Genomic DNA, 24,398 nt, shown 5'->3' with positions numbered 1-24,398 from the left:
CCCTTTAATAGAGGTGCCACTTTAGTTGAGAGAGTGACAAGTTAATGACTGGCAAAGTTCACAAAATTTCTAAGTCACACGAAAAGGACTGTCGAGGTAGTCTCGATCGCTACTTGATGTATTGGCTTGACCGGCAGATTGCATCAGCGGACTATCCAGCAATGCTCACCGAGCGACAGCACAATGCAGTATACCGTGACCGTAGCCATGTTACGAACCGCGAGACGACAAATGCAGTATACCGTGACCGTAGCCATGTTACGAACCGCGAGACGACAAATGCAGTATACCGTGACCGTAGCCATGTTACGAACCGCGAGACGACAAATGCAATAAACCGTGACGGTAGCCATGTTACGAACCGCAAGGCGACAAATGCAAGAAACCGTGACCGTAGCCATGTTACGAACCGCAGGACAACAAAATGCAATATATCGTGACCGTAACCCTGTTTCAAAACATTCCTGTACTGCAAATTAATGTGTTCTGTAGCTCTTTTGTTGGAAAACAAATTAGACTAGAAAAGGTCGCAGCGAGGCGCTTGTACCGACTGTGGATCATTTTTAAGTCCGTGCAAAATTGCAACCAAATATGGAAATAAAATAGTCTCTTAAAACACAGAAGTTACATTTAAAGTTTGAAAGGCAGTTGAATGGCTCCATTTCAACGACGCTAAAACGTGCGTTTTTCATGACCCCAGGTTTACTCAACAACTCCTATTTAGAAACGGAAGCTAGCCTGAACATGAATTTTTGTCATCCGCCATAATGTAACCAATTAATTCAGTCATCTATTATATATTTATTTATCGAATAACACAGAAGACACATACCATTTGCCGTTTCGTTGCATATCAGTGTGTTTCTCAAGATAAGATCTATAAGGCAAATAAAACAGATTGATTTGAACCAATTACAAAACATAGAAAAAAGACGGTAAACTTACCAGTTTTGATATCTTGCATTTTTATTGAACGGCTGTCATTTAGGGGGGGGGGGGGTAGTTTCGAGAGTAAATTACAATCCTTTTTTTCACAATAGTTACATAATTTATTGTTCTCTTCTCTGTATAATCATAACATTGTTATCCTTCACAAGAAACTCCAGGAAATCATAAGCAAGTACATCAAAGTAAACGTGACGGCTATGAATAAGTTCGGCGAGAAGCGCCATCTCTACTTAATATCACACAACAAAGCCACGCCACGCATGATCCAGTGGTCGGGGTTCTGCACGGTCTTGAGCCACAGGGGTGTGATGTAAGTCAGGTCTGTACGCTGAGGCTTCTTGTACACGGGGCACTGGTACAGGCGTGGATCCTTAGGCGCGGTGGAGTTGACCGCGTACACGTGAACTACGGGTAGGTTGGTGAAGAGGACTTTGGGCTGCGACTCGACAAGCTTGCAGCCGCGGCGGTCCCAACTGGCACCGTCTAGGTACAGACCATAGATGTATACCCCTTCCTGTATAGGTGAACACCATACATAGAAACATCAACCAGTTGCACGCAACAATTTCATCGTGTAAGAAATGTACATACTGCATTTTACTTTATACCAGGATTTACTTCGAACGTTGATCGTTAGATAGGTGTCAACCCAGGAAACATAAGCACTATTAGTAATTTATTATATATTTATCGTAATTAAATAACCGCTTTCGTATAGCCAATTAAACAAATCAAAAAGCGACACAATTCCCTTTTTAATACAAACAGGAATCACGCCCTTTTTTGCCACATGTCAACACATTTGATAAAACCAATTCAAACGCGTCAAGAAAGTAAAGACCACGGTTCATCGATACAAAGTAGAGTGGCGCGATGGCGGAATACAGGCTTGGGCTAATGGTACGGGCGTCATCTCCCAAGCAAAAAGACAAAGATTTGAACCAAGGTCAGGTCCTCTATTGAGAGGACTTAAAGTCCAGTGTCCAAAATTAGCTATTACAAGCTAAATAAACTGACACATTAATAAAATTATTTGGATTGGCATTTTGAAAGCGACAACCTATATACTGCCGCAGCAATTTGTTTCCTTAATGTAGACGTTTAAAGTTCTTAAAACCTTTCACTTATATCAATCTAGCCAAAACAAAGCATATATATAAACTTTAAAATTCTGAAAAGGGAATTGAATATGATTGAAATTTGAATTTTCTACAGATCTAGCCGCGCGAAAGGAGATTGAATCGAGTGAATAATTCCAAGTTTTGGCGGGAAACACTGAGAACAACGTATTTCACTTAAATCCGTTAAAATTCAGAGACGGCAATACCACAAGATATTGGTGAATTGTTTTATATTTCAATGCTACCCACAATGAAGCTAAGAATAACTTAAAGTCGAGAATTGTATGCGAAAAAAGAAAACGCCATTCTTGATTGCGAATGCAGCGCGCGCGCACAATGCAAAAACAATTCAAAGACTAAAAAATATCTGCTAAATTTTGCAGGTTAAATAATAATTTGACTACCAGGTTGAGATATAAAGATGACGGTAAAAGTTGTAACCACACAACGTTCTTCAGCAATAACTAAGAAGACATGAAGACGGGAACCGGTTTAGAGCGCGCATATGTTTTCTCATGTAGTTTGCTTGACGTCTCGATCTACGTCACAAATGACTGGACCCGGGCCTTTTAGTTCACGGCCTTTTTTTCGAAGGATGAACAAAATACCACAATATTACAGATTTGCGTTATTCGCGCAAACGCGTGTTTTATAGGGTCCATACGAATCACATACCATTTCGAAGATGAAAATATAAAGAATTGACAAAGTCTATCAACTTTGAAAGGTTATATGGACTTTAAGCGTCTTAGTGAACTAAGGTTTGCTTACCGCTGGAGGCGATGTGATGTCCTCCTTCATCTGCTTTATGACGTCGTTGTGTAATACCACCGAGTCCAGAGCCCAGCCCTTGTGCGCACGCGTCACTTCTTGTCTCATGGCAGTCAGGAAACCTTGAGGATTGAAGAAACCCGTCATCCAGAATGTGTTCGGACGGCCCTGGAACAGCCATGCGGAGAACTGAGAGTTCCTCTCCAAGAACTCAGTGAACCAGAATCCTAACGTGGACGACTCCCACGAGATCTACGAGGAGAACACAGATTAAAGGCAAGTGCTGGACACGCAAGAGATAAATACTGTCCTTTAAAAGTCTATCTTTTCTTACTTTTCTCCAGAGTGCAGGGACCCGTGCGTCGTACATGTTATCCAACGCATCACGAAGATTCTGAAATAATCATCAACTTAAAATTATCTACACGGTTTGTTCTCTTCTGTGACATAAGTGATTTGTAAATTGTTTGGCTCATACCTCACTCATGATGATCGTGCCCTCTATAGCAAGGTTGAGGTCGGTAAAGGTGTGGCTCATACCTCACTCATGATGATCGTGCCCTCTATAGCAAGGTTGAGGTCGGTCAAGGTGTGGCTCATACCTCACTCATGATGATCGTGCCCTCTATAGCAAGGTTGAGGTCGGTCGAGGTGTGGCTCATACCTCACTCATGATGATCGTGCCCTCTATAGCAAGGTTGAGGTCGGTCAAGGTGTGGCTCATACCTCACTCATGATGATCGTGCCCTCTATAGCAAGGTTGAGGTCGGTCAAGGTGTGGCTCATACCTCACTCATGATGATCGTGCCCTCTATAGCAAGGTTGAGGTCGGTCAAGGTGTGGCTCATACCTCACTCATGATGATCGTGCCCTCTATAGCAAGGTTGAGGTCGGTCAAGGTGTGGCTCATACCTCACTCATGATGATCGTGCCCTCTATAGCAAGGTTGAGGTCGGTCAAGGTGTGGCTCATACCTCACTCATGATGATCGTGCCCTCTATAGCAAGGTTGAGGTCGGTCAAGGTGTGGTTCATACCTCACTCATGATAATCGTGCCCTCTATAGCAAGGTTGAGGTCGGTCAAGGTGTGGCTCATACCTCACTCATGATGATCGTGCCCTCTATAGCAAGGTTGAGGTCGGTCAAGGTGTGGCTCATACCTCACTCATGATGATCGTGCCCTCTATAGCAAGGTTGAGGTCGGTCGAGGTGTGGCTCATACCTCACTCATGATGATCGTGCCCTCTATAGCAAGGTTGAGGTCGGTCAAGGTGTGGCTCATACCTCACTCATGATGATCGTGCCCTCTATAGCAAGGTTAAGGTCGGTCAAGGTGTGGCTCATACCTCACTCATGATGATCGTGCCCTCTATAGCAAGGTTGAGGTCGGTCAAGGTGTGGCTCATACCTCACTCATGATGATCGTGCCCTCTATAGCAAGGTTGAGGTCGGTCGAGGTGTGGCTCATACCTCACTCATGATGATCGTGCCCTCTATAGCAAGGTTGAGGTCGGTCAAGGTGTGGCTCATACCTCACTCATGATGATCGTGCCCTCTATAGCAAGGTTGAGGTCGGTCAAGGTGTGGCTCATACCTCACTCATGATGATCGTGCCCTCTATAGCAAGGTTGAGGTCGGTCAAGGTGTGGCTCATACCTCACTCATGATGATCGTGCCCTCTATAGCAAGGTTGAGGTCGGTCAAGGTGTGGCTCATACCTCACTCATGATGATCGTGCCCTCTATAGCAAGGTTGAGGTCGGTCAAGGTGTGGCTCATACCTCACTCATGATGATCGTGCCCTCTATAGCAAGGTTGAGGTCGGTCAAGGTGTGGTTCATACCTCACTCATGATAATCGTGCCCTCTATAGCAAGGTTGAGGTCGGTCAAGGTGTGGCTCATACCTCACTCATGATGATCGTGCCCTCTATAGCAAGGTTGAGGTCGGTCAAGGTGTGGCTCATACCTCACTCATGATGATCGTGCCCTCTATAGCAAGGTTGAGGTCGGTCAAGGTGTGGCTCATACCTCACTCATGATGATCGTGCCCTCTATAGCAAGGTTGAGGTCGGTCAAGGTGTGGCTCATACCTCACTCATGATGATCGTGCCCTCTATAGCAAGGTTGAGGTCGGTAAAGGTGTGGCTCATACCTCACTCATGATGATCGTACCCTCTATAGTAAGGTTGAGGTCGGTCAAGGTGTGGCTCATACCTCACTCATGATGATCGTGCCCTCTATAGCAAGGTTGAGGTCGGTCAAGGTGTGCCTGACTAAGGTGATGACACGCTGCATCCGGTCGATCTCTTGCCGCAGGAAGATGTTCATGGAGGTCAGCGCACCCATCTTTTGCAGGCGGGATTTAACCTGAAGAAACAAGAAGACATTCTTAATCGAGGCCTGGGACATTTGGTTCTGTAGAGAAAATCGAATTCGAATAAAGGATAGCATAGAGATAGTAGAAGGAGGAGGAGTACCTCATGCGGGATGTAGTCTGGCGGAAGTTTCTCCAGCATGTCGTTAGCCATACGCATGACGATGCTCTCGCGTGTCTCGCCTGCGCCACCACCGCTGTCCTTAGGCTGAATACTCATTATGGTGTCCAGTACCTCTTTGGCGGTATTGCTCTGGTATCTGGCAAACAGGATGGTATTTTATTGACGATGACGCGTAAGTGAGGGTGTTACAACATTTTAAGAGTACGTTTGTGAGCGGCATAGGGACGGAGTTGGTGGAGGATTAAGATTTTATAGGCGCAGGAGATGGAAAAAGAACAGTACAGCAGGAAGAATTAGGAGAAAGTAGGAAAAAGGAGGAGTAAGCGACGAAAGAGCAAAACAAGGAGTAGGGAAAAGGGATAAAAAGTTGGTACAACATCTAAGCGAAAAATATTATGGGTAAAGTATGTAGAGAGATCTGTTACTCACGTGATGTCAGCGTTTGGATGCAAGCCGAACACCTGCGGCGTGTCAGTGGAGGGCATTGCCTGTATTGCCTCCATAAACTGCTCAAGCGTCTTGCACTTGGGGATCGGATAACTAGTGTAGAAGCAGAAGTCATCTGGAAACATGTGCTCCCCGAACCACACCTGGAACGAAAAACATATTTCAGAGCAATAAAAAATACCATTCAGCACACTAGAGCATAGTACCTTGGCAAAGGTGTTGAGAAGCCTCTTGTCGTAGTCGTCTGTGACACGTCCTCCGTACTGTACCTCACCCAGCATGTAGCGCACTGTGTTCCACGAGATCCCCTACGAAAAAAAAAAAGAACTATCATATGAAGAGCTCATATTTCAATGATAACTTTGAACATCTTTCGATTTTTAAATCATGTGGTCTTGTGGCTAGATGTTATTGGAGCCTTAGGCCGTACCTTCTTGATATCCAAGTCGTCCAAGTGGTTCTGTATGAACTGTACACTTGCCGTGAAGTCTGCCTGGTTGAACTCGTACGGAATGTTCCAACCCAGAGGGCCAAACTTACGACGCTCCTACGATGGAAACATTTACATGTCAAAGTGATACACAAATCACTATGGACAACTGCTCAGCTTCAAGATGTGCCATACTATAAAGCCTAAACCCTAGCTATCTTTCAACAAATATCACCAAGGTACATCAGGAGTACGCTACCTGTACAACAGTGTGCAGGAAGGCGACAGCGTAGAGTATAGGCTTCCACTGCGGCATGTTCGTGATATCCAGCTGGTCCTGAGTGATGCCGGCGTACGTTCGCTTTAGACCCGGCTTCACGCCCTGAGGCGGCTCGTTGGTGAACTTGATGGACGACTATAATAAAAGAAAGTATAAATCATTAGAACCGCTAGAAACCTAAATAGAGATCACGATATGGTACGGCTTAGTCATAAATTTAAGCCGGGTAATGTCATGAAATTAACTGAACGGTAATTGTCGCATTGCATACAAAGTGCGGGTTGTTTTTAGAATGCTATGACAACTGACCTGTAGGAGGCTGATGGGGAACTGTGGGTGGGCCTCGCATGTGATCCACGTGCGGAACGTCTCATGTGCGTTTTCTGTATTAGTCACGGTTTCCAACAGCTCATCCATGAAGTTCAGTCCAAGATGGCAGTTTTGTAGCAGCACCCAACCGCCCTGAAGTAATAAAAATACATATTCATCTCTCTAGACTGAACAAAAACATGTCGCCCTTGTAGTCTATTTGCCTTGTCTTAGAATAAATACAAAAAGCCCAAATAGTCGTGTTCGTGAACCAGAAGAATGATTACAATACACCAAAAACTGGAAATCGACCCTGCTAAATTTTCGTCTTTAATAAGACTTCTTCAGGGCACAACAAGTCTTATTAAAGACGAAAATTTGGCAGAGTCGAATTCCAGCCTTGATGTATTGCCTTCTTTTAGAGATATGTTACATATGATGGTGTAGAAGCCAGAACAAGACATGGTACTCACAGTAGCACAGGACTGTTGGATCAGTCTTCTTGCGTGCACTTCCTGGCCTTGACCCATAGACACTGCACGACACTCTGTACATAAAAATAGCATTGTTGTGTAATTATTATGATTTCAAGTGAGCTAGCAGGGATTTCAGTGTGGCCATTACCTATGCCCTTGCGCTTCGCCAGGGACTCGATTGAGCCTGTAGGGTCAGAACCCATGGACAGGAAACAGATGAGCGGTGTCTTGGTGTCGCTCTCCTCCCAGGTAGCCTCCAGGTTCAGGATGACTCCCTCCGCGTATCTTTCGCCCATGGCGTCCGCGATGTACTTACGCGCTTGGGGGAGGGTACGGTCGGGACACCAAGACCTACGAGAAAGGAAAACATCTGTTACGGAGATTAAATCACATTCTCAGTGATAACAAGTTATCAATTAATACAACCATTCTAACCCATTACTGGTTTTCATATGGTCGGTACTATCGGGGCCGGTGAATAAAAGCGTGGTTATCTATTATCCTAAGTTTGGCTATAGTATAATGGTGACACACCTGACAAGCAGCAGTTTACGGAAGGTGTCCAGTGACGTATGATAGCCATCAGGGATAGGGTGCTCTTCAGGTGCGTCCTTATCGAACCAGCTCCGCCACCCGTTGTCATTACGCCGCACCTGACACAATAGAGCGCATAAAGTTCAATAAAAAGCGCGCATGTAGTTCAATCTTCGCACAGCGCTTTCTCAGTAAATCAGTGACATTATGCTACTAAACTTCTAACCTAGTTTAAGGTGGATTACCTCTCGTAGCCTATCCCGATGTGTTACTATTCATGTTTATCTGCCTGCCTACAAACCTGATCTAAGATGCCTGAGAACTGCGGTAACTTGCTCAGCTCGACTAGATTCAGCCATGTCATGTCCGTGATCCACTTGAACGGCTTCGCAGGGCACGCCTTCAGATCAAGCGCCGCGCCACCTTCGCACGGCCCGACATTTAAACCCAAGTTAGACTATCAATGTTGCTGAACTAAATCCTAAATACTAGGTACATAAAAAAAACTCCAACTTTTTCATCCTTCCATTGTTGTTTACATTTAGGAGGTGGAGGACTGAGAATTTGTCATTAAGGCATAATTATCGGGGTGTATTACACTATCAAGGTGTATTACTGTATTTCTTCTATATACCATTCTATCTATTTCCATAGAACTTGAACTAAGTAGCTTCTAAAACGACATAGAATAATAACCCGAGACAGAGGAAATAAAATACACATCCTTGGGAAATATTTGCACTCTCTGAAATCATAGGCCCTACGTTGAAGAGAGTAAATGAAAACAAATATGGTAACAGTAACAGGTAACATGTATTAGGTACCCTTGATGAGCGTCTGGAACTCCTGGTTCTTGACCTTGCCGTCCTGGATCTCTATCTTGAGCGCCAGCAGCAGCGTGAACAGGAACTTGTGGTTCTCGTACAGACCGCGGCACGAGTACTTGAACACCTCATACGTCAGGAACTCGATGATGTTCTGGATGCGCTTAGCCGGGATCGGCGACTTCTCAGACCTTTTGCACAGATAGAAAGACCCCTTGAATTTTGAGTACTTGATCGACAACTATGCAAATCACAATATCTTATTCAAATAATTTGGGACAACAATAAAGCAATAGTTATTATTGATTGAATACAGGATACAAGGTATTGCATCTTGTATCACCGGCGTTATAGATAGGATGCTTGTAATGAGATTACTTCTACTCGTTCTTCCTTAAGCTGTTGATACTATGAACACAATTTTTTTTAGCTATAGAGGGAAAGTCCACGTGTCTTATGATCAGCCAATAAGCAACGATTAGCAACCCCTGATAGGTCAGAGTCAGAGACGACGGCAGCGAATCAACATTAGAGAACGTCGAGATAGCCTCACCTTGCCATGGACATGTCGAACACGCCCAGGAATTGTCTAAGTGACGTCTGGTACATGATATTGACCATGCTCATTTCAACAATCAGGAAGTACAGGATGCTGCCACGCGTTGCCACCGGACGGAACTCCTCGCGAGCCAGGTTGATTTTGGTCTCAGTCTCAGCAGCAATCGCCAGCTTCTCGCTCACTTCTTCAGCTGTCTCCTTGGTTATCTTGAGCACAGCTACCAGAGATTCGTCTTCAACAAGGGAACCCTTAAAGAGACAGCATGACATTACGCACCGTGTTCTAACCCCTTTGAGAATGAAACCACCAAAGCGCAGCGGGCAAAGGAAATAAGGTAAATTTGCTCTTATTATCGTAATTGGCAGCGAAGTCAGGAGCACGTATCAAGAGAATAGTTTTTTGCTGTTGCTATCGCCGTCGTTATTGATACTGAGTGTATCCGCTGATTATTAATCACCTTGGTGCTCGTGAGCCTGTATAGCAGGTTGTCCTCAAGCTCCTTCATCTTTCTCTTGTTACTGGTCACGTCCTCCATTAGCTTCACACGCTCCGCCTCGAGTTCCTGGCATAAAGGTACGAAAATTGCTACATAAATACTTATGTTCGAAATATTGTTCCCTTGAAAATGGAGCTTTTATTTCAAATAAATTCCCTCGTATGGGCATTTCCTCAAAACTTTCTATACACTGGTAATAAGAGAACCGACCTCCTTCTCAGTGTTGATGACGCGTCCTAGGAGCTGTTCTTCCAAACCCTTCATGGTCACGGTAAAGTCGATGATAGCAGTACGGGCACTGATCTAAATTGTATCAAATTAACAAGTATTCACTATCATCGTCTCATACACAAGCTGTACATTTGTATGCTAAGTAGTTTGAAGGCTACCTCTGGTGTGTATGCCGGATTGCCAAGCTTGGTGGTGATATACATGGTAAACCCGCTCATGACGTCGCACTCTTTGTCCCCCACTTTGACCTTGAGGTAAGCACATGCAAACGTTAACATGGATAAAGATAAATTAAAACAACTGCAGAGAGAAAGAGAGAGGGAGATTGAAGTTAGAGTAGCCTTCAGTATATGGATAAAGTCATAGTAATTAAATACAGGCGTTTCTTGTTACCAAGTAGGTAACAACGCTAGAGCAATGAGATTATTGAAATGGGAAGCATGTATTTTCGTGGCTTTACCTTGTATGTGGAGCCGGACTTGATAAAGTTCTTTTCGAGTACGTTGTCCAGGGCGGGGTCAAGCTCTTCTCCAACGTCCTCAATCAGCATAGGCCTGCCGAGACTAAGGGAATCTTCCAAATGATTCCTGAAGTACTTATGGTTTAGCGATGTTACCTGAGCACGCAACAAAACAATCCAAAGCTGATAAACGTGATTTTAGGGGTAAATGAAACAATACAATAATCAAGAGAGGTGTCGGTAGTGTACTTTAACGACAACAATGTAAAAGTTAAATAAATTATTCATAAGATCAAATAGCAGCATCCCCAATATCCAATATACCTGTAGATCGTTGGCTTTCTCCCGATTAAGAAGCCAAGCCTTTCCTTGAGTCTGTGGGTCGATGAGCAGTGGATACCGCGTAGCTTTATTGACGATTATGCCATTTTGAATAGAGAGATCGTCCGTGGGGAGACCTTGGAGATTCCATTCACCAATCTAAACACCGGAAAGAGTAAAATGAATTCAACACGATTCCTCATGCAGTCAGACGCTTTATCGTCTGGATAATTTGGATGAGTATACGAGAACGAATACGCTTTACTCATCTGGGTTATTTGATTGAGTATAAGATAATGAAACGATTCTGCGCGTTTTTGACACAAAAGAAGTGTTAGTAAATAGAATTTTTAGTACAGCGGTGTGACTCGAGTATATATCCAAAAGTATCATAATGATGAATGAACTACACTGTCAAACGAACGGATAATAGGGACGTACTGTTGCGGGGTCTGCAAGCATAGACGTCAGGTTCAGATTCTCGGTGAATGGGATCTTGTTTGCTTCCAACTCCTGTTGCCATCTCGCTGACAGAAGCGTGCGGAAAGTCTGATTGAACGGACCAGAGTACGACAGGAAGCCCGTGGCGAGCAGCACGTCACCGACAAGTCTGAGGAACAGAGAGCATCATTGATAGCACGTCACCGACAAGTCTGAGGAACAGAGAGCATCATTGATAGCACGTCACCGACAAGTCTGAGGAACAGAGAGCATCATTGATAGCACGTCACCGACAAGTCTGAGGAACAGAGAGCATCATTGATAGCACGTCACCGACAAGTCTGAGGAACAGAGAGCATCATTGATAGCACGTCACCGACAAGTCTGAGGAACAGAGAGCATCATTGATAGCACGTCACCGACAAGTCTGAGGAACAGAGAGCATCATTGAAAGCACGTCACCGACAAGTCTGAGGAACAGAGAGCATCATTGAAAGCACGTCACCGACAAGTCTGAGGAACGGAGAGCATCATTGACAGCACGTCACCGACAAGTCTGAGGAACGGAGAGCATCATTGATAGCACGTCACCGATAAGTCTGAGGAACAGAGAGCATCATTGACAGCACGTCACCGACAAGTCTGAGGAACAGAGAGCATCATTGATAGCACGTCACCGATAAGTCTGAGGAACAGAGAGCATCATTGATAGCACGTCACCGATAAGTCTGAGGAACAGAGAGCATCATTGACAGCACGTCACCGACAAGTCTGAGGAACAGAGAGCATCATTGATAGCACGTCACCGACAAGTCTGAGGAACAGAGAGCATCATTGATAGCACGTCACCGACAAGTCTGAGGAACAGAGAGCATCATTGATAGCACGTCACCGATAAGTCTGAGGAACAGAGAGCATCATTGATAGCACGTCACCGACAAGTCTGAGGAACAGAGAGCATCATTGATAGCACGTCACCGACAAGTCTGAGGAACAGAGAGCATCATTGATAGCACGTCACCGACAAGTCTGAGGAACAGAGAGCATCATTGAAAGCACGTCACCTTCAAGTCTGAGGAACAGAGAGCATCATTGAAAGCACGTCACCGACAAGTCTGAGGAACAGAGAGCATCATTGAAAGCACGTCACCGACAAGTCTGAGGAACAGAGAGCATCATTGATAGCACGTCACCGACAAGTCTGAGGAACAGAGAGCATCATTGATAGCACGTCACCGACAAGTCTGAGGAACAGAGAGCATCATTGATAGCACGTCACCGACAAGTCTGAGGAACAGAGAGCATCATTGAAAGCACGTCACCGACAAGTCTGAGGAACAGAGAGCATCATTGATAGCACGTCACCGACAAGTCTGAGGAACAGAGAGCATCATTGATAGCACGTCACCGACAAGTCTGAGGAACAGAGAGCATCATTGAAAGCACGTCACCGACAAGTCTGAGGAACAGAGAGCATCATTGATAGCACGTCACCGACAAGTCTGAGGAACAGAGAGCATCATTGAAAGCACGTCACCGACAAGTCTGAGGAACAGAGAGCATCATTGATAGCACGTCACCGACAAGTCTGAGGAACAGAGAGCATCATTGATAGCACGTCACCGACAAGTTTGAGGAACAGAGAACAATAAAAGCACGTCAGTAACACGTCTGAGGAACAACGAACAATGAGAGCACGTCAACAATACGTCTGAGAAAAAGAGAACAAGGAAAATATGCCGACAAGTCTGAAACACATACAAAAATGAGAGCACGTAACAATACGTCTGAGGAACAGAGAACAATAAATGCATGTCCATCACATGTCTAAGGAACAGGGACGAGCTGGAATATCCTATAACCATTCATGTAGCACAAAGCAAACAAGCAAGATGTTAACCCAAACAACACTATTTTGGATGTATACATAATTGATCACCTTCCTATCTGAGCCTGGAACTCTTTGCTCTGCTGGGTCCAACGTTCCTTCTCCCCACCGAGTCCATTAATGAGCGCAGACGCGGCAACCATCTTATTCTTGCACGATTCAGCATCGTCCAGAAGAGTCTGGGTGGAAAAACGATGCGGATCCATTGGGAAGATTGCAAAAACGATAATAAAAAAAAAACTTACCACTACACACTAAGGTGGAGTTCAGAATGAATGCCTGATGATTGCTGTGTTACATGATGCCCTGTATATGATTGAATGCGTACCTGCTTCTCGCCGACGGCTGCGTCGTACATGGCCTGCACCTTATCCAGCTCCGCCTGCTTCTCGTCCAGCTGCCCCTGAGCTTTGTTCAGGTCTCCCATGGCAACCTTGAGACGCGCCTCTTGTACGATCAGATTTGCCTGCACGGAAAAGGCAAGTCAGAGGACAGACGGAGCTTTTACTACTTATCGCTAATGGTACCTTGAGCGGCAGCACTTCTTTGTTTACTCCGTAGAAGAAGGACATTGCTTGTGTCCATGAGCAAAGGCCGGCTACGTTACCGCAAACCTGAAAATAATGACGAGTAAGCGCTGAAGTATGTCTATGGTTAATAGGTGAATGACTAAAAATTTGGGTTTTCATTTCGAAATCTGGTATTTAATCTAGGATTTTTTAAGGGATAGAATATAGATCGAAACAGAATGCCTGATACCTTTTTGGCGGTCTCCAGATTGTAGTCTTCCATCTCAAGATATGGCTGTAGCAGCTCCACTGTTTCCTCGTTGATAGTGTCTTTCTGAAAGTTCATGAGCGCTTGCAGGAATCCACTTGAACTCATGAGCTGGGAAATAGAGGAGAAACATAAGACAAAATAAAACCTTGAAGACTGTACGTGGTTCAAGCGAAAATAAATGTGGATACGTCACAGTGCCACCCCAATAGGCTCCGAGCGTGTGACCTAAAACGCGCCACGGCGGCCGTGTTGGATCATTCCGATACCTTGTCCTTCATTATTGAATGAAAACAACAATAAAGGGCTCGTACCATATAATACGATTTTTATGCAAAACGCGATAAGCTGCTCTTACCTTTTGGGCCTCGCCCCAGCTGGGCGTGGGGCAGCCGCGATCAAAGTCAGGGACCACATTCGAGATGCTGCGTCGGAAGAGCAGTAGCACACAGTCCATGATGCGCATGATGAGATGAGGAGGTTTAGCCAGCTTACGCACGGTAGAGATATCAGCCGCTTTAATGGTCTGTGATGAAACCATGAACACATTTTGAATTTCTCGTTACACACTATCTATATCATTTAACCACACGGCATCTATGCGTTTTAAAGATATGTATGGATCACTGTTATTTTACCGGTTTGGAATGGTAGTTAGCCAATGTTTCAGCTGTGTCTTAGAGGTAATGCAGTGTCAATTTTATCCTCACCGCACTGCTTCTTGTAACTGATAGTCTCGGACCCATAACTAGAACAGCGATGGATTGGTATTGTATCACTTACCTGTAGCGCTGCCTCTGCTTCTTCGAGAGCAGGCTTTGCAGCTGCCAACTTGCCTTCAGCTACAACTTTGTCTGCCTGTTAAAGAAAAAAAGGTTCAGGATCACTGTAAGAAGAGGATAGACTAACCACAAGTATGCAACAGCAACAAGCGTGCGACTGTGTTTCTATGAATATTTTCTGGGAAGGGGAGGAGGGGAATAAATCATATCAGCTTTGCCATCACCCCTCCCCCAATTCCGAGCCAAGGCCCTTGTTGCTACTACAGTGGTGCCGCTTTTAAGCGTCTACCCTCGATACAGCAAAAGGTTGGACTTTAATTGAGGAAAACAAATACATTACATTATTAAGAGATATTTCGATCCTAGGTTAACTGGCCGCTAAAAGGAGGGCGTTTAATGGAGGTACATTGAATCTGCATAAAATATTCAAGTAAAGCTAATAAGAAAATAACATTTCTACTACTTCTATCTAATTTACATTGACGTTATTGGAAATCTTACATTGATCTCATCTACGATGATTTGAGCTTTGTCCTTCACTTTCTGTACGGACGCCTTCACCTTCTCCGCGGCTTGAGCACTTACTGTCACCTCTGCCAACACCTGAGACAAAACATCGCTGTGAGCCAGCATGCATGCATGCATCGGTGAGAAACACTTTTATCTCAAAGAAGGTGTTGTCAGGATATTTATTAACACTGTTGCTCGAATGTATCTAATGGTGTCACACTAGATGATTAGTTCAAAACATGACGAAGAAAATATGCTAAAAGTTGAAGGATAACAGATGGCGATTTTCGTTAAATGGTTGAAAGCTGAGAAAGTATGATTAGTGACCATTTTATAGCGAGGCGATGCATACAATGATGTACCTTGTCAGCTTTCACGGAAGCCACAGCCAAATCTTTCTCCTTCACCACTAGCTCCTTAGATAGCTGATTAACAGACATAGTCGCTTCTACCAGCTTGTCCAGCCCAGTCTTCATGCGGTTTGCGAGCTCGCCGATGTGGCCCTTGTTCTCAGCGTAGATAGTCTTATATCCGTCAAGGAAGGACAGGTAGGATTTGGGGGTCACGTGTGTTTGACGGCGGAACCGATCGAAGTACTCTATGCAGGCCTCGGCGACCATGTCGTGCACTACACCCATGGTCTGCACGACCTTTTGCTTGATCTCTGCTGAGCAGACGATCTCGAACTTGGACAGGAAGTAGTCTGCGACAGCGATCAACGCGTCTTTTGGCCAGCGCGTGAACCAGTCCATGGTGCAGCCACTGATGAGTCCAGGGAATTTCAGTGAACGGTTACGGAACTTTTCCCCAACCTAAGCGAAAACAACTAGGCGACGTCATAATTCATCAAGTTAGTTAAGAAGTTCGAAGAAGCCTAAGGCAACTGGTGTTATTGAAAATATCGTGACCATCTGGCCTGGTGCAAACCACATTCTACCAGAATCAATTAGTGTCTATGTTCTCTATTATGGGCGATATGAAATGATTTAGGGGGGGCATCCTTTACTTTACGATCGGTTTTGGGGAGGAGTTTTGTTACCTATTGGTAAAATCTGAACATTGGTCTATCTGCTTATTAACAGCCGAATATAGAGACACAGCGAATGATACGTACCGGAGAGAAGCAGAGGACGACATGCAGGTTTTTGCGTGCTCGGGAGATGAAGTAGTTATACAGATTGTCCTGTGTGGGCGGCACGCGCGGCAACTCCTTCTTCATCACCGAAATTAAATTCTGCGTGATCTCGTCCAGCTCATCCCGAGCGAAAAGATTGGACACCTGCGATCAACAATACTCATAAATCTAAATACAATACTAATAAAATCATCTCACTCAATTATCATTCATATTTAAATACGAGAGGCTTTTTGTACTGAAACTCATTAGATATACGTTTGCAACACAACTAAATCAACAATCGACGAAAGGAAAGTATTAAGTGTCATTAGTACATTAGGATAAATGATGAAGTGAACATATAGATTAGGCCACAATGCGAGAAAGTAGGTGTATTCCTCGCGGTGCTCATCACGCAGTAAATACTCGCAAGCACTACTAAGATGGTTCTTTTTATAAAAGACATACACTGACAATGGTAGCATAGCCATCACCCGATATTTTGTTCACTGAGATATCAACCCCACCTCTCCTGAAGACAGGACGTTGTTGAGGAACTCGAGGAAGGCCTCATCCTTGATCTCGTTGTCGGTGAAGATGAAGGTGATCCCTTGTCCGTCTGACCCCGCCACGCGGTACAAATACTTGAGGTCGTCCATCAGGTTAGTAGCATTGTACGACCTGGCCAATCACAATACACGTTCAAGGTTTTGCAAAACTCTGCGCTGTTGTAGTTATTTTGATTGTTATTTTAACACAATAGAGTTGTGTATAGCATGAGAGGACTTTAAAATCTTCCAAGTCGACACCTCAACAGCCGCTACCTTGTTAGAGTAATCTGGAACATCTTGTAGCCAGCAATGAAGGAGGCGAGTCTGGTGAGAGATTGCTTGCCCGACCCTCCGACACCCACGAGCAGTGCGTTACCGCAAGGTGTACGGATAATTCGGGACACCTGCCAAATGTATAGTAAGGTTAAGTAGTCAAACGATTGCTATGATGGCTATCGTGCTATAAAACCTTACAAGGTAATACCTTAACCAGATGAATCATGGCATCCTTGAAGAACACCAAGTCGAGGTGACCTCCTCTCACGGTGTCGTTGTACATCATCATGTACATGCCGAGCTTCTCGTTCAAGAACTCCAGACTTGGCACCTATAAAAGAGAGGTTATTAAGTTCGAAGGTAGCCCAATATACTAATGACACATTACTATGGCGATAACAGTAGTAAAATGTATTTATAATTTCTTCCTCTGAGTTTACAAGAAAAAGTAGATGCGTGCATAGCCGTAGCATTGCTGGGTCAAAGGATGCACAAATAGCAGAACCATATCCTTCAACACTATGTAAATCATGCAACATTGAGTGCAAACAGCATTATATTATTGATACACTACCCACCAACTCGTATATCTTCGGCGCATCCAGGTCAGCATCTTCAGGTTCCTCTCCCGTTACCTCAGGCGCATCCCTGGATCGAATCAAGAGCATCACATATATCTGTGCCAACTATCTATTCAAATATCAACCAGTCAACAGTACCTAAGAAAGTCGACGAAGAAAGGCTCTGCCATGAGTTCGCCGGCTGCGTCATCGCCTACTGTATCGACAAGGGTTTTGGTTATTTGCTTTTCGAACCACTCCCTGTCGACCTCGTTCGTGAAGCGGTCGGCGATTACTCGGGTGACCTCGTGTTTCCACAATGCCAATGCTAGCTTTCTACTGTCGATCTCGTCGCCTGTCACGTTCAGCATGCCTTCCCAGATTCGTGACAAGTCACGCAAGTTAAAGATGTAGTGGAACTTTGCAGGTGTCGGTAACATCTTGATCTGCAGATGAAAAGTTCAACCTGAGAATCTCCATGAGAATAAATCAAGCATATAATCTTTCAAATCTAGTACCAGTTATGTTTGATGTTGTGTAAAAGTTCAACCTGAGAATCTCCATGAGAATAAATCAAGCATATAATCTTTCAAATCTAGCACCAGTTATGTTTGATGTTGTGTATAAAATACATGTTTTGTTCCCGGATGGTTATTGCTTGGTGCGTTGTTGCACTAATTTAGATCTCTTTATTTAATCAAATTATATTTTTTTTTGCGTACCTTGGTTTGCTGCCACAAAATTCTGGTGCACACCACAAGCTGCTTGATAATGTCAGAAACTTCTGAGTTAAATCGCTCTGGACAGAACCACCCACATCCAATCACACCTACAAAAACAGACAAGAAAGATTTAGAAGCAAACGAAGTCATCACGATATTGATCACGATATTAGCGTTCGTTATCTCTGACAAAAGGTGAAAATATTTCTTTTCTTTTTGCCACCGTTAACCCCTGAGGAAACAGGGAAAACCACACAGCATTGTTGTGCCTAGTAATTTGACCAAGCAAGGCTGTGTAAGCAATAGTAGAGGATGTTGGCGCTATTTGAAAGAGGCTTTTTTCTAGATGATCCTACACGTACCAAAGAAAAAAGAAACGGTAGATTTCCTTACCAAAGATCTTGTCGATAGAGGTGTTAGAGGGTAGCGTGCAGTTGAAGATGGAGAATTGCCTCTTTAGTCGCTCAGGAATGTCATTACGCCCTCCACCCGGGTGGATCATTGCGGCAAGGAACTGGATATCTACGATGTGCGTGAACTCGCCAGGTTTCTCGAGGTTATAAAAGCCCTTCATCTCCATCAGTTGACGGACGATTTCATTCGTGATCTGAAAAAGGGGGAATTACACAACATCTAACAATGGTAACATCAACAAATCATCATCGTCATCATTTATCAGCATTATCATTATTTATCAGCATCATCATCATTTATCAGCATTGACATCATTTATCAGCATTAGCACCATTTATCAGCATCAAAAACCCGGATGTATTGGAGTTTCAAAAATAAGTTTTAATAATGTATCCTATTTTATTTTATTGAGCAATCCCTCCATATATTATAGCAGACGGGAAAAAAACAACTACCGTAGTATCGTAATAGGAAAAAAAATACAAATTCCATCAAGACCCTACCTGATCCCCCCACTCGTTGATGATTGGCATGTTGATGTCGTCAATGAATGCTGTCATCTTGCGACCCGCAGGGGGGCCGTACGTCGTGCCGACTCGCTTGTCCACATAGCTCTCGATAGTACGCTATCACAACACAGCAAAGCATATAATCAATAAGGGAACGTCTTTTTTGTGTGCAAGTTATACGTCCAGTTCTACGTATGCAATGTATGTGTCAAACATTAACACAATTCATAGTTTCGACATGTCAATTAAGCTTGCGCGCGCTTGGGCGATAAACCAATCAGAAGTGAGGTGACGTTATGGCAGCCATTTTGTCCCACAAAAATGTTTCACAGAGACTGAAATCGCGACGACAAAAAATATGGGTTTGAGGTGTTTTCCGGCGAATTTCGGAGGTAAATGAAGACTTGACGGACAGCTTAGATAATGCTAAACTTGTTTTCTTTGACAAGCCACCTAAGAGGCTCTGAAATAAAACTCTAAGTGCAGACAAAGCGAAAAGTTTACTATGATTATGAAGCAGCGAAAAGTAAAATGCAAAAACACTGACAAGAAGGTTTTAAGTCTTACCATTAAAACTGTTATTTTCTAATTCTGTTGTTTACATGGTGTATCGTATTACCCTTTGTTGTTTCAACTACATATAAGAATGATGTTTTCGTTTGTATTTTTAGTGATTATCAGAGAAAGCTGCAAATTTATATGATTTTCGCCGATGGTAGTTCGTAGTCGGGAGTCAAACAAAAGTGCCTTTCTCTCTTCTTTTCCCGCACTGAAACCACTGCAAGTTGGCGAAAATAACTTCGAAAATAACAGTTACCTACCAAAGTGAGCACTGCTTTATCTTATTGGTTCGTATTTGTGTATCGTTTCATATTTGTGTCAGTATTCATGTGCTGTCATCTCGATGCTATTCATCCTCCCATCTAGAAGGTAGAGTTTCCTTTTTTTTCGTTTCTTTACAATCATTTTATCCAGCTTTGTTAACAAGACAGGTTGTCGACTACCGACAAGTCACGAAATGGTGTTTCAATTTTTAAAGTGGCTGGAAAGCCCCACAAAAATGTCTCAATATTTTGCCCTCCCTTGTCGACTCGGCAATGCATTTCTGTGGGACTTCTGTGGGACATTTGGGTTGCACTTAGCTGGCTTCTTTTTTCTGCTTTCTGATTGGATATTGGTACGCGCATCGGAACTATGAATTGTCGCACCTTCCTGTCTAATATAGTCAATCAACATGAATGAAAAGTTGTCAGGATTCCAAATATTAGACGTGTTTAAGGTGTAGTTCTGAGCAGTGTGGTGACCACTTTCAAGCAGTATCAATCAGTAAAGGTCACGCTTCTAGCCGTGTGGGGAGAAAGACACACCTGGAAAAGTAAAGGCGTTGTAGCAGAAGAGAAGTTCGAGCTTTTGGTCATGTGCAGCTCAGGGTTATAGGTCGACATGTAGCCTTTGATCATGACCGTCTTGGCCGTCCCTTGTTCACCTATCAGAAGTACCGCCTATAAGCAATAAATAAAGCTAGATTAATTCAACTAACAGAATGCATGTGTAATTATTTACGGTATTTGGTTTATAAAAGCCCCTTAAGAAATAGAATATAGAAAAGACTTGAAATTTAGCTATCTGTATAATCAGGGTTGGAGCTTGTTCTATCGGTGGGCTATTGGCCCTTAGGACATTTACCTTGCTCTGTTTGGCGATAGTGTCGACTAGAAAGTTGGTGCGCACGTTGTCCACGTTGGGCACAAGGATCGACGCGTAATCTGGCTTGGAGTCAGTGGGGTAGACCCATTCTTCCACTCGGTTATTCCAATGCTCCCACTCGCCTTAAACATAAAATTTTTCATGCGGTTATAAACTTAACATACTTGTGCGTGGAAAGCTAGATAAGTTATGCCTATACTGGAAGAAACTACGCGGGCAATATCAACAAAACTCCTGATGACTCATTTAAGATCTTGAAAGATTTCAAACTAGACGCTGCACCAGCGTTAACACGGGCTACAAAAGATTTCACCAAAAAATGTAGTCTGCATTTTATACCTGCTGGTGAGCTGTTTTCTCGGGGGCTCGTACACTTAAAAGCCCCGTGTAAACAGTGCCAGCACCAGCCAGCATAGCTGGCGAATTTCCGCTCGACTGGCTATAGGACAAAGGAAATGTCAAAATGGGAAATTGACTTTCTGACGTTTCCTTTGTCTTGTGGTCAGTCGAGCAAGAATTCGCCAGCAATGCTGGCTTGTGCTGGCGCAGTATGCACGGGGCTTTACGCCGTAATACGGTGTTAGAAATACTGAAGAGTATGGGATTTAGCATAACGAGACCGGTATTCTTGTAATAAATTTGACTCTTTATTGGCATAAGACACGCTCGCTATAACTTTAAAAAACTTAATTGCCACTAGCGAGCTAATCCGGCAATTGGCGGTCAGCGGAGGCTGGCGCGTGAGAACGATAACGGGCGACAACTTATACAAAAACAATGATAATACAATGAAAATACTCGCGATGCGCAAAACTTAACGTGACATGTAATAGCAAACAAACGAAAAACACGATGAAAGCCCATCATAGGATTAGCTCACTAGGTAAGGCCGCTACAAAGTTGGCTTCAAATGGTGGAAAGGGATAAACTGCCTGCGGTAAAGCATTCCAGACGGGGATAGTGCGTGAGTATAAGGAGAACTGGAAAGCATTAATTTTAGCTGTCAGGAGTAAAAATTGGTAGCTATTACAGGCACTGGTTCTTGTGAAGTAGACGTCAGGCTTAGGTGAAACATCCGGCGGAAAATCAATTTTGACGAGGCCGGAGTTTATCTTATAAAAAAGTGCGAGGTCGCTAACTATTCTTCGATGTTGGAGTGACTGCCAGCCTAACACATTAATCATTTGGGTAACGCTACTTGTTATTTGGTAATCCCCTGTTGTAAAGCGTGCGGCTCTACGCTGGACAGATTACAACGTGTTAATATCCCTCTTGGTATGTGGAGACCATGCCACCGAACCGTACTCGAGGATGGGGCGGACGAGGGACATGTAGGTTCGCTCCTTGATTCGGACGGAACACGATGAAAGGTTCCTCTGTAGCACTACTAGGACTCGATTCGCCTTCTTTTTAACTTCCTCAGCTTGCATGTCCCAACGTAGGCTTGATGTGATGTAGACGCCTAGGTATTTTTGGTACGTGACGCTCTCGAGGACGGAACCGCTTTTTTGGCGCAAAAGCCATTTGCCATTTCCAGGAGGAGTTCCAGGAGGTGTAGGTCTTCTTGGAGAATATCGTGGTCGTCAGTTGAGTTGTTTGGGTGGTATAATACACTGTCGTCGGCAAACAGCCTTACATGCGACTTCAGACCAGTTGGCATGTCGTTGATGAAGAGCAAGAATAAGACCGGGCCTAAGACAATGGCTTGGGGGACTCCGGATGTCACTGACCATTCTGAACAAGACCCGTTCACAACGACGCGTTGCCTTCTATCCGTAAGAAAGCAATGAAGCCAAGTGAGTAGTTTCCCCCTGATCCCGTAATATTGAGCTTTAGGGAGGAGACGCTGATGGGGAACAGTGTCAAACGCTTTGGCAAAATCCAAAAACACAACATCAACTTGACCATGGGCGTTTAAGACGGAGGCCCAGTCGTGGATCACTGAAGAGTCTCACATGAAATACCTTGCTGAAATCCATGTTGGAGATGCGTTATTATTTGATTCCCACAAAGATGGTTTGTAACATGCTTGCAGACTACGTGTTCCATGACTTTACAGATCAAAGATGTAAGAGATACTTGGCGATAATTCGTGGGGTCCGCTCTGTGTCCTTTCTTGAAGATGGCTGTTACGTTGGCATCCTTCCAGGCGGCAGGTAGAGATCCCGAGTCATAAGACTGTTGGAATAGCAGCGCTAGCAACGGGGCTAGTTCGCCAGCGGCTTCTATCAGGATACGAGCTGGCACAGAGTCGGGACCGGAGGCCTTGTTGGGCTGGATGTTCTTAAGCTGCTTATAGATGCCATTAGCTGTAAACGTCATGTCAGCGACGTCTTGGTAGGGGGATCACCAAGAACAGGAACGCTGTCGTATTGGGCGCGCAATGCCTCCGCTTTGGATGAATCTGACGCGCAGATCTGGTCACCTTGAAAGAGGGTCGGGATACCCAAGGACTCGGAGCGCAGCAGCTTGAGGTACGAACACGCCCTTTTTGCTCCGCCAGGATTAGGTGTACTAGGGTCCGGCGCAAGCCCACCCAGGACATAGCTCAATTATATATTATGAATGTCTCTGATGCATTTGGTTGTATAGTTCCGTATACGTCTGTACGAGCGGAAATCTTTTTCCTTCGAAGAGCGTTTGGCTTTTTTGTAAGCTCTATCTCGTATACGCATAAGCCGCTTGATGGCTGGGCTCACCCAGGGAAGGTGGCGTTTCCCCTTCGACATCTTGTGTGGGACGAACTTGTCCAGAGCATCTTTCAAGCCTTCAAAAAGTGCAGCCCAATTCTCATCGACAGATCTTAGCGGGAATGATGCCATGTAATCGGTTCCGAAGGTAGACAAGTAGGACCTCAGGCCGTCGTAGTCGGCTTTATGGTACTGGTAGATTTTGTGGGGCGCCTTTGGGATATACTTTGGCGATGTATCAACCTCGAATAGAACAGCCCCCTCGTGGTCGCTCAAGCCGTTGGTAACATGACACGCCTGGTTAAGGCCTGGGTTAGACGAAAACACCAGATCGAGATAGTTGTTTTTGCGTGTCGGGGCTTTTACGTGTTGGGAAAGGCTAAACATCATGTCTGCTGTTTCGATGAGTTTGTGGTCCCAAGAGCGCGCAGAGGAGATAAGCGCTTCCCCGCTTGACCAATCGATTCCGGGGCACTTGAAGTCGCCGCCGAGAATGACGCATGACGCTACTGATAGCGAGTGATTAACGAGCGATAAAATGCTCGACAAAACAAAAAAAAAAACAAAGTTTATCCAAATTTATCTTCTCTGTTATTGATTCTCTTCTTCTTTCGGAATCACATGTATCCTTTGAATTTGTTAGAACTAAGAAATATTTGCATTACGACCTGCAGAGAAAAAAGGCCGAGGCGGAGCAAGTCTATAGCAAAACAATTCAAACTTCATCAAAAATCTGGTTATAGAACATG

At 44.3% G+C, this 24,398-nt stretch overlaps 1 protein-coding gene across 2 annotated transcripts in view; it reads right to left on the bottom strand.

Annotated features, from left to right (window-relative positions):
* Positions 1-1,025: 1,025 nt before the first annotated feature.
* Positions 1,026-24,398, bottom strand: part of LOC5502981 (dynein axonemal heavy chain 8) — a 43,144-nt gene continuing 19,771 nt past the window's right edge. The window contains exons 49-89 of one of the 2 annotated variants that reach the window (XM_048732130.1): positions 20,939-21,081; positions 20,620-20,754; positions 19,247-19,369; positions 18,723-18,936; positions 18,330-18,436; positions 17,767-18,053; positions 17,626-17,695; positions 17,256-17,378; positions 17,045-17,175; positions 16,748-16,901; positions 16,218-16,382; positions 15,466-15,915; positions 15,095-15,196; positions 14,595-14,669; positions 14,170-14,337; positions 13,794-13,922; positions 13,562-13,648; positions 13,363-13,500; positions 13,086-13,213; positions 11,147-11,315; positions 10,709-10,864; positions 10,385-10,540; positions 10,083-10,172; positions 9,904-9,996; positions 9,655-9,759; positions 9,192-9,445; positions 8,639-8,829; positions 8,116-8,237; positions 7,815-7,933; positions 7,429-7,631; positions 7,278-7,351; positions 6,805-6,957; positions 6,475-6,630; positions 6,216-6,332; positions 5,992-6,093; positions 5,768-5,928; positions 5,318-5,474; positions 5,055-5,207; positions 3,175-3,234; positions 2,841-3,092; positions 1,026-1,462 (exon numbers count right to left, since the gene is read on the bottom strand). In XM_048732130.1, the coding sequence (XP_048588087.1) occupies positions 1,175-1,462; positions 2,841-3,092; positions 3,175-3,234; positions 5,055-5,207; positions 5,318-5,474; positions 5,768-5,928; positions 5,992-6,093; positions 6,216-6,332; positions 6,475-6,630; positions 6,805-6,957; positions 7,278-7,351; positions 7,429-7,631; positions 7,815-7,933; positions 8,116-8,237; positions 8,639-8,829; positions 9,192-9,445; positions 9,655-9,759; positions 9,904-9,996; positions 10,083-10,172; positions 10,385-10,540; positions 10,709-10,864; positions 11,147-11,315; positions 13,086-13,213; positions 13,363-13,500; positions 13,562-13,648; positions 13,794-13,922; positions 14,170-14,337; positions 14,595-14,669; positions 15,095-15,196; positions 15,466-15,915; positions 16,218-16,382; positions 16,748-16,901; positions 17,045-17,175; positions 17,256-17,378; positions 17,626-17,695; positions 17,767-18,053; positions 18,330-18,436; positions 18,723-18,936; positions 19,247-19,369; positions 20,620-20,754; positions 20,939-21,081 (6,260 nt within the window). In that variant the 3' untranslated portion in view covers positions 1,026-1,174. Of the gene's footprint in view, positions 1,463-2,840; positions 3,093-3,174; positions 3,235-5,054; positions 5,208-5,317; positions 5,475-5,767; positions 5,929-5,991; positions 6,094-6,215; positions 6,333-6,474; positions 6,631-6,804; positions 6,958-7,277; positions 7,352-7,428; positions 7,632-7,814; positions 7,934-8,115; positions 8,238-8,638; positions 8,830-9,191; positions 9,446-9,654; positions 9,760-9,903; positions 9,997-10,082; positions 10,173-10,384; positions 10,541-10,708; positions 10,865-11,146; positions 11,316-13,085; positions 13,214-13,362; positions 13,501-13,561; positions 13,649-13,793; positions 13,923-14,169; positions 14,338-14,594; positions 14,670-15,094; positions 15,197-15,465; positions 15,916-16,217; positions 16,383-16,747; positions 16,902-17,044; positions 17,176-17,255; positions 17,379-17,625; positions 17,696-17,766; positions 18,054-18,329; positions 18,437-18,722; positions 18,937-19,246; positions 19,370-20,619; positions 20,755-20,938; positions 21,082-24,398 lie in introns of those variants that run through there. The other variant, XR_007313627.1, reaches the window with a different exon arrangement.

Source organism: Nematostella vectensis, chromosome 9 (assembly GCF_932526225.1).
Source record: "Nematostella vectensis chromosome 9, jaNemVect1.1, whole genome shotgun sequence".
Taxonomy (NCBI): Eukaryota; Metazoa; Cnidaria; class Anthozoa; order Actiniaria; family Edwardsiidae; genus Nematostella; species Nematostella vectensis.
The sequence above is the reverse complement of the archived record's forward strand: the minus strand, read 5'-3'. Positions and strand labels throughout refer to the sequence as shown.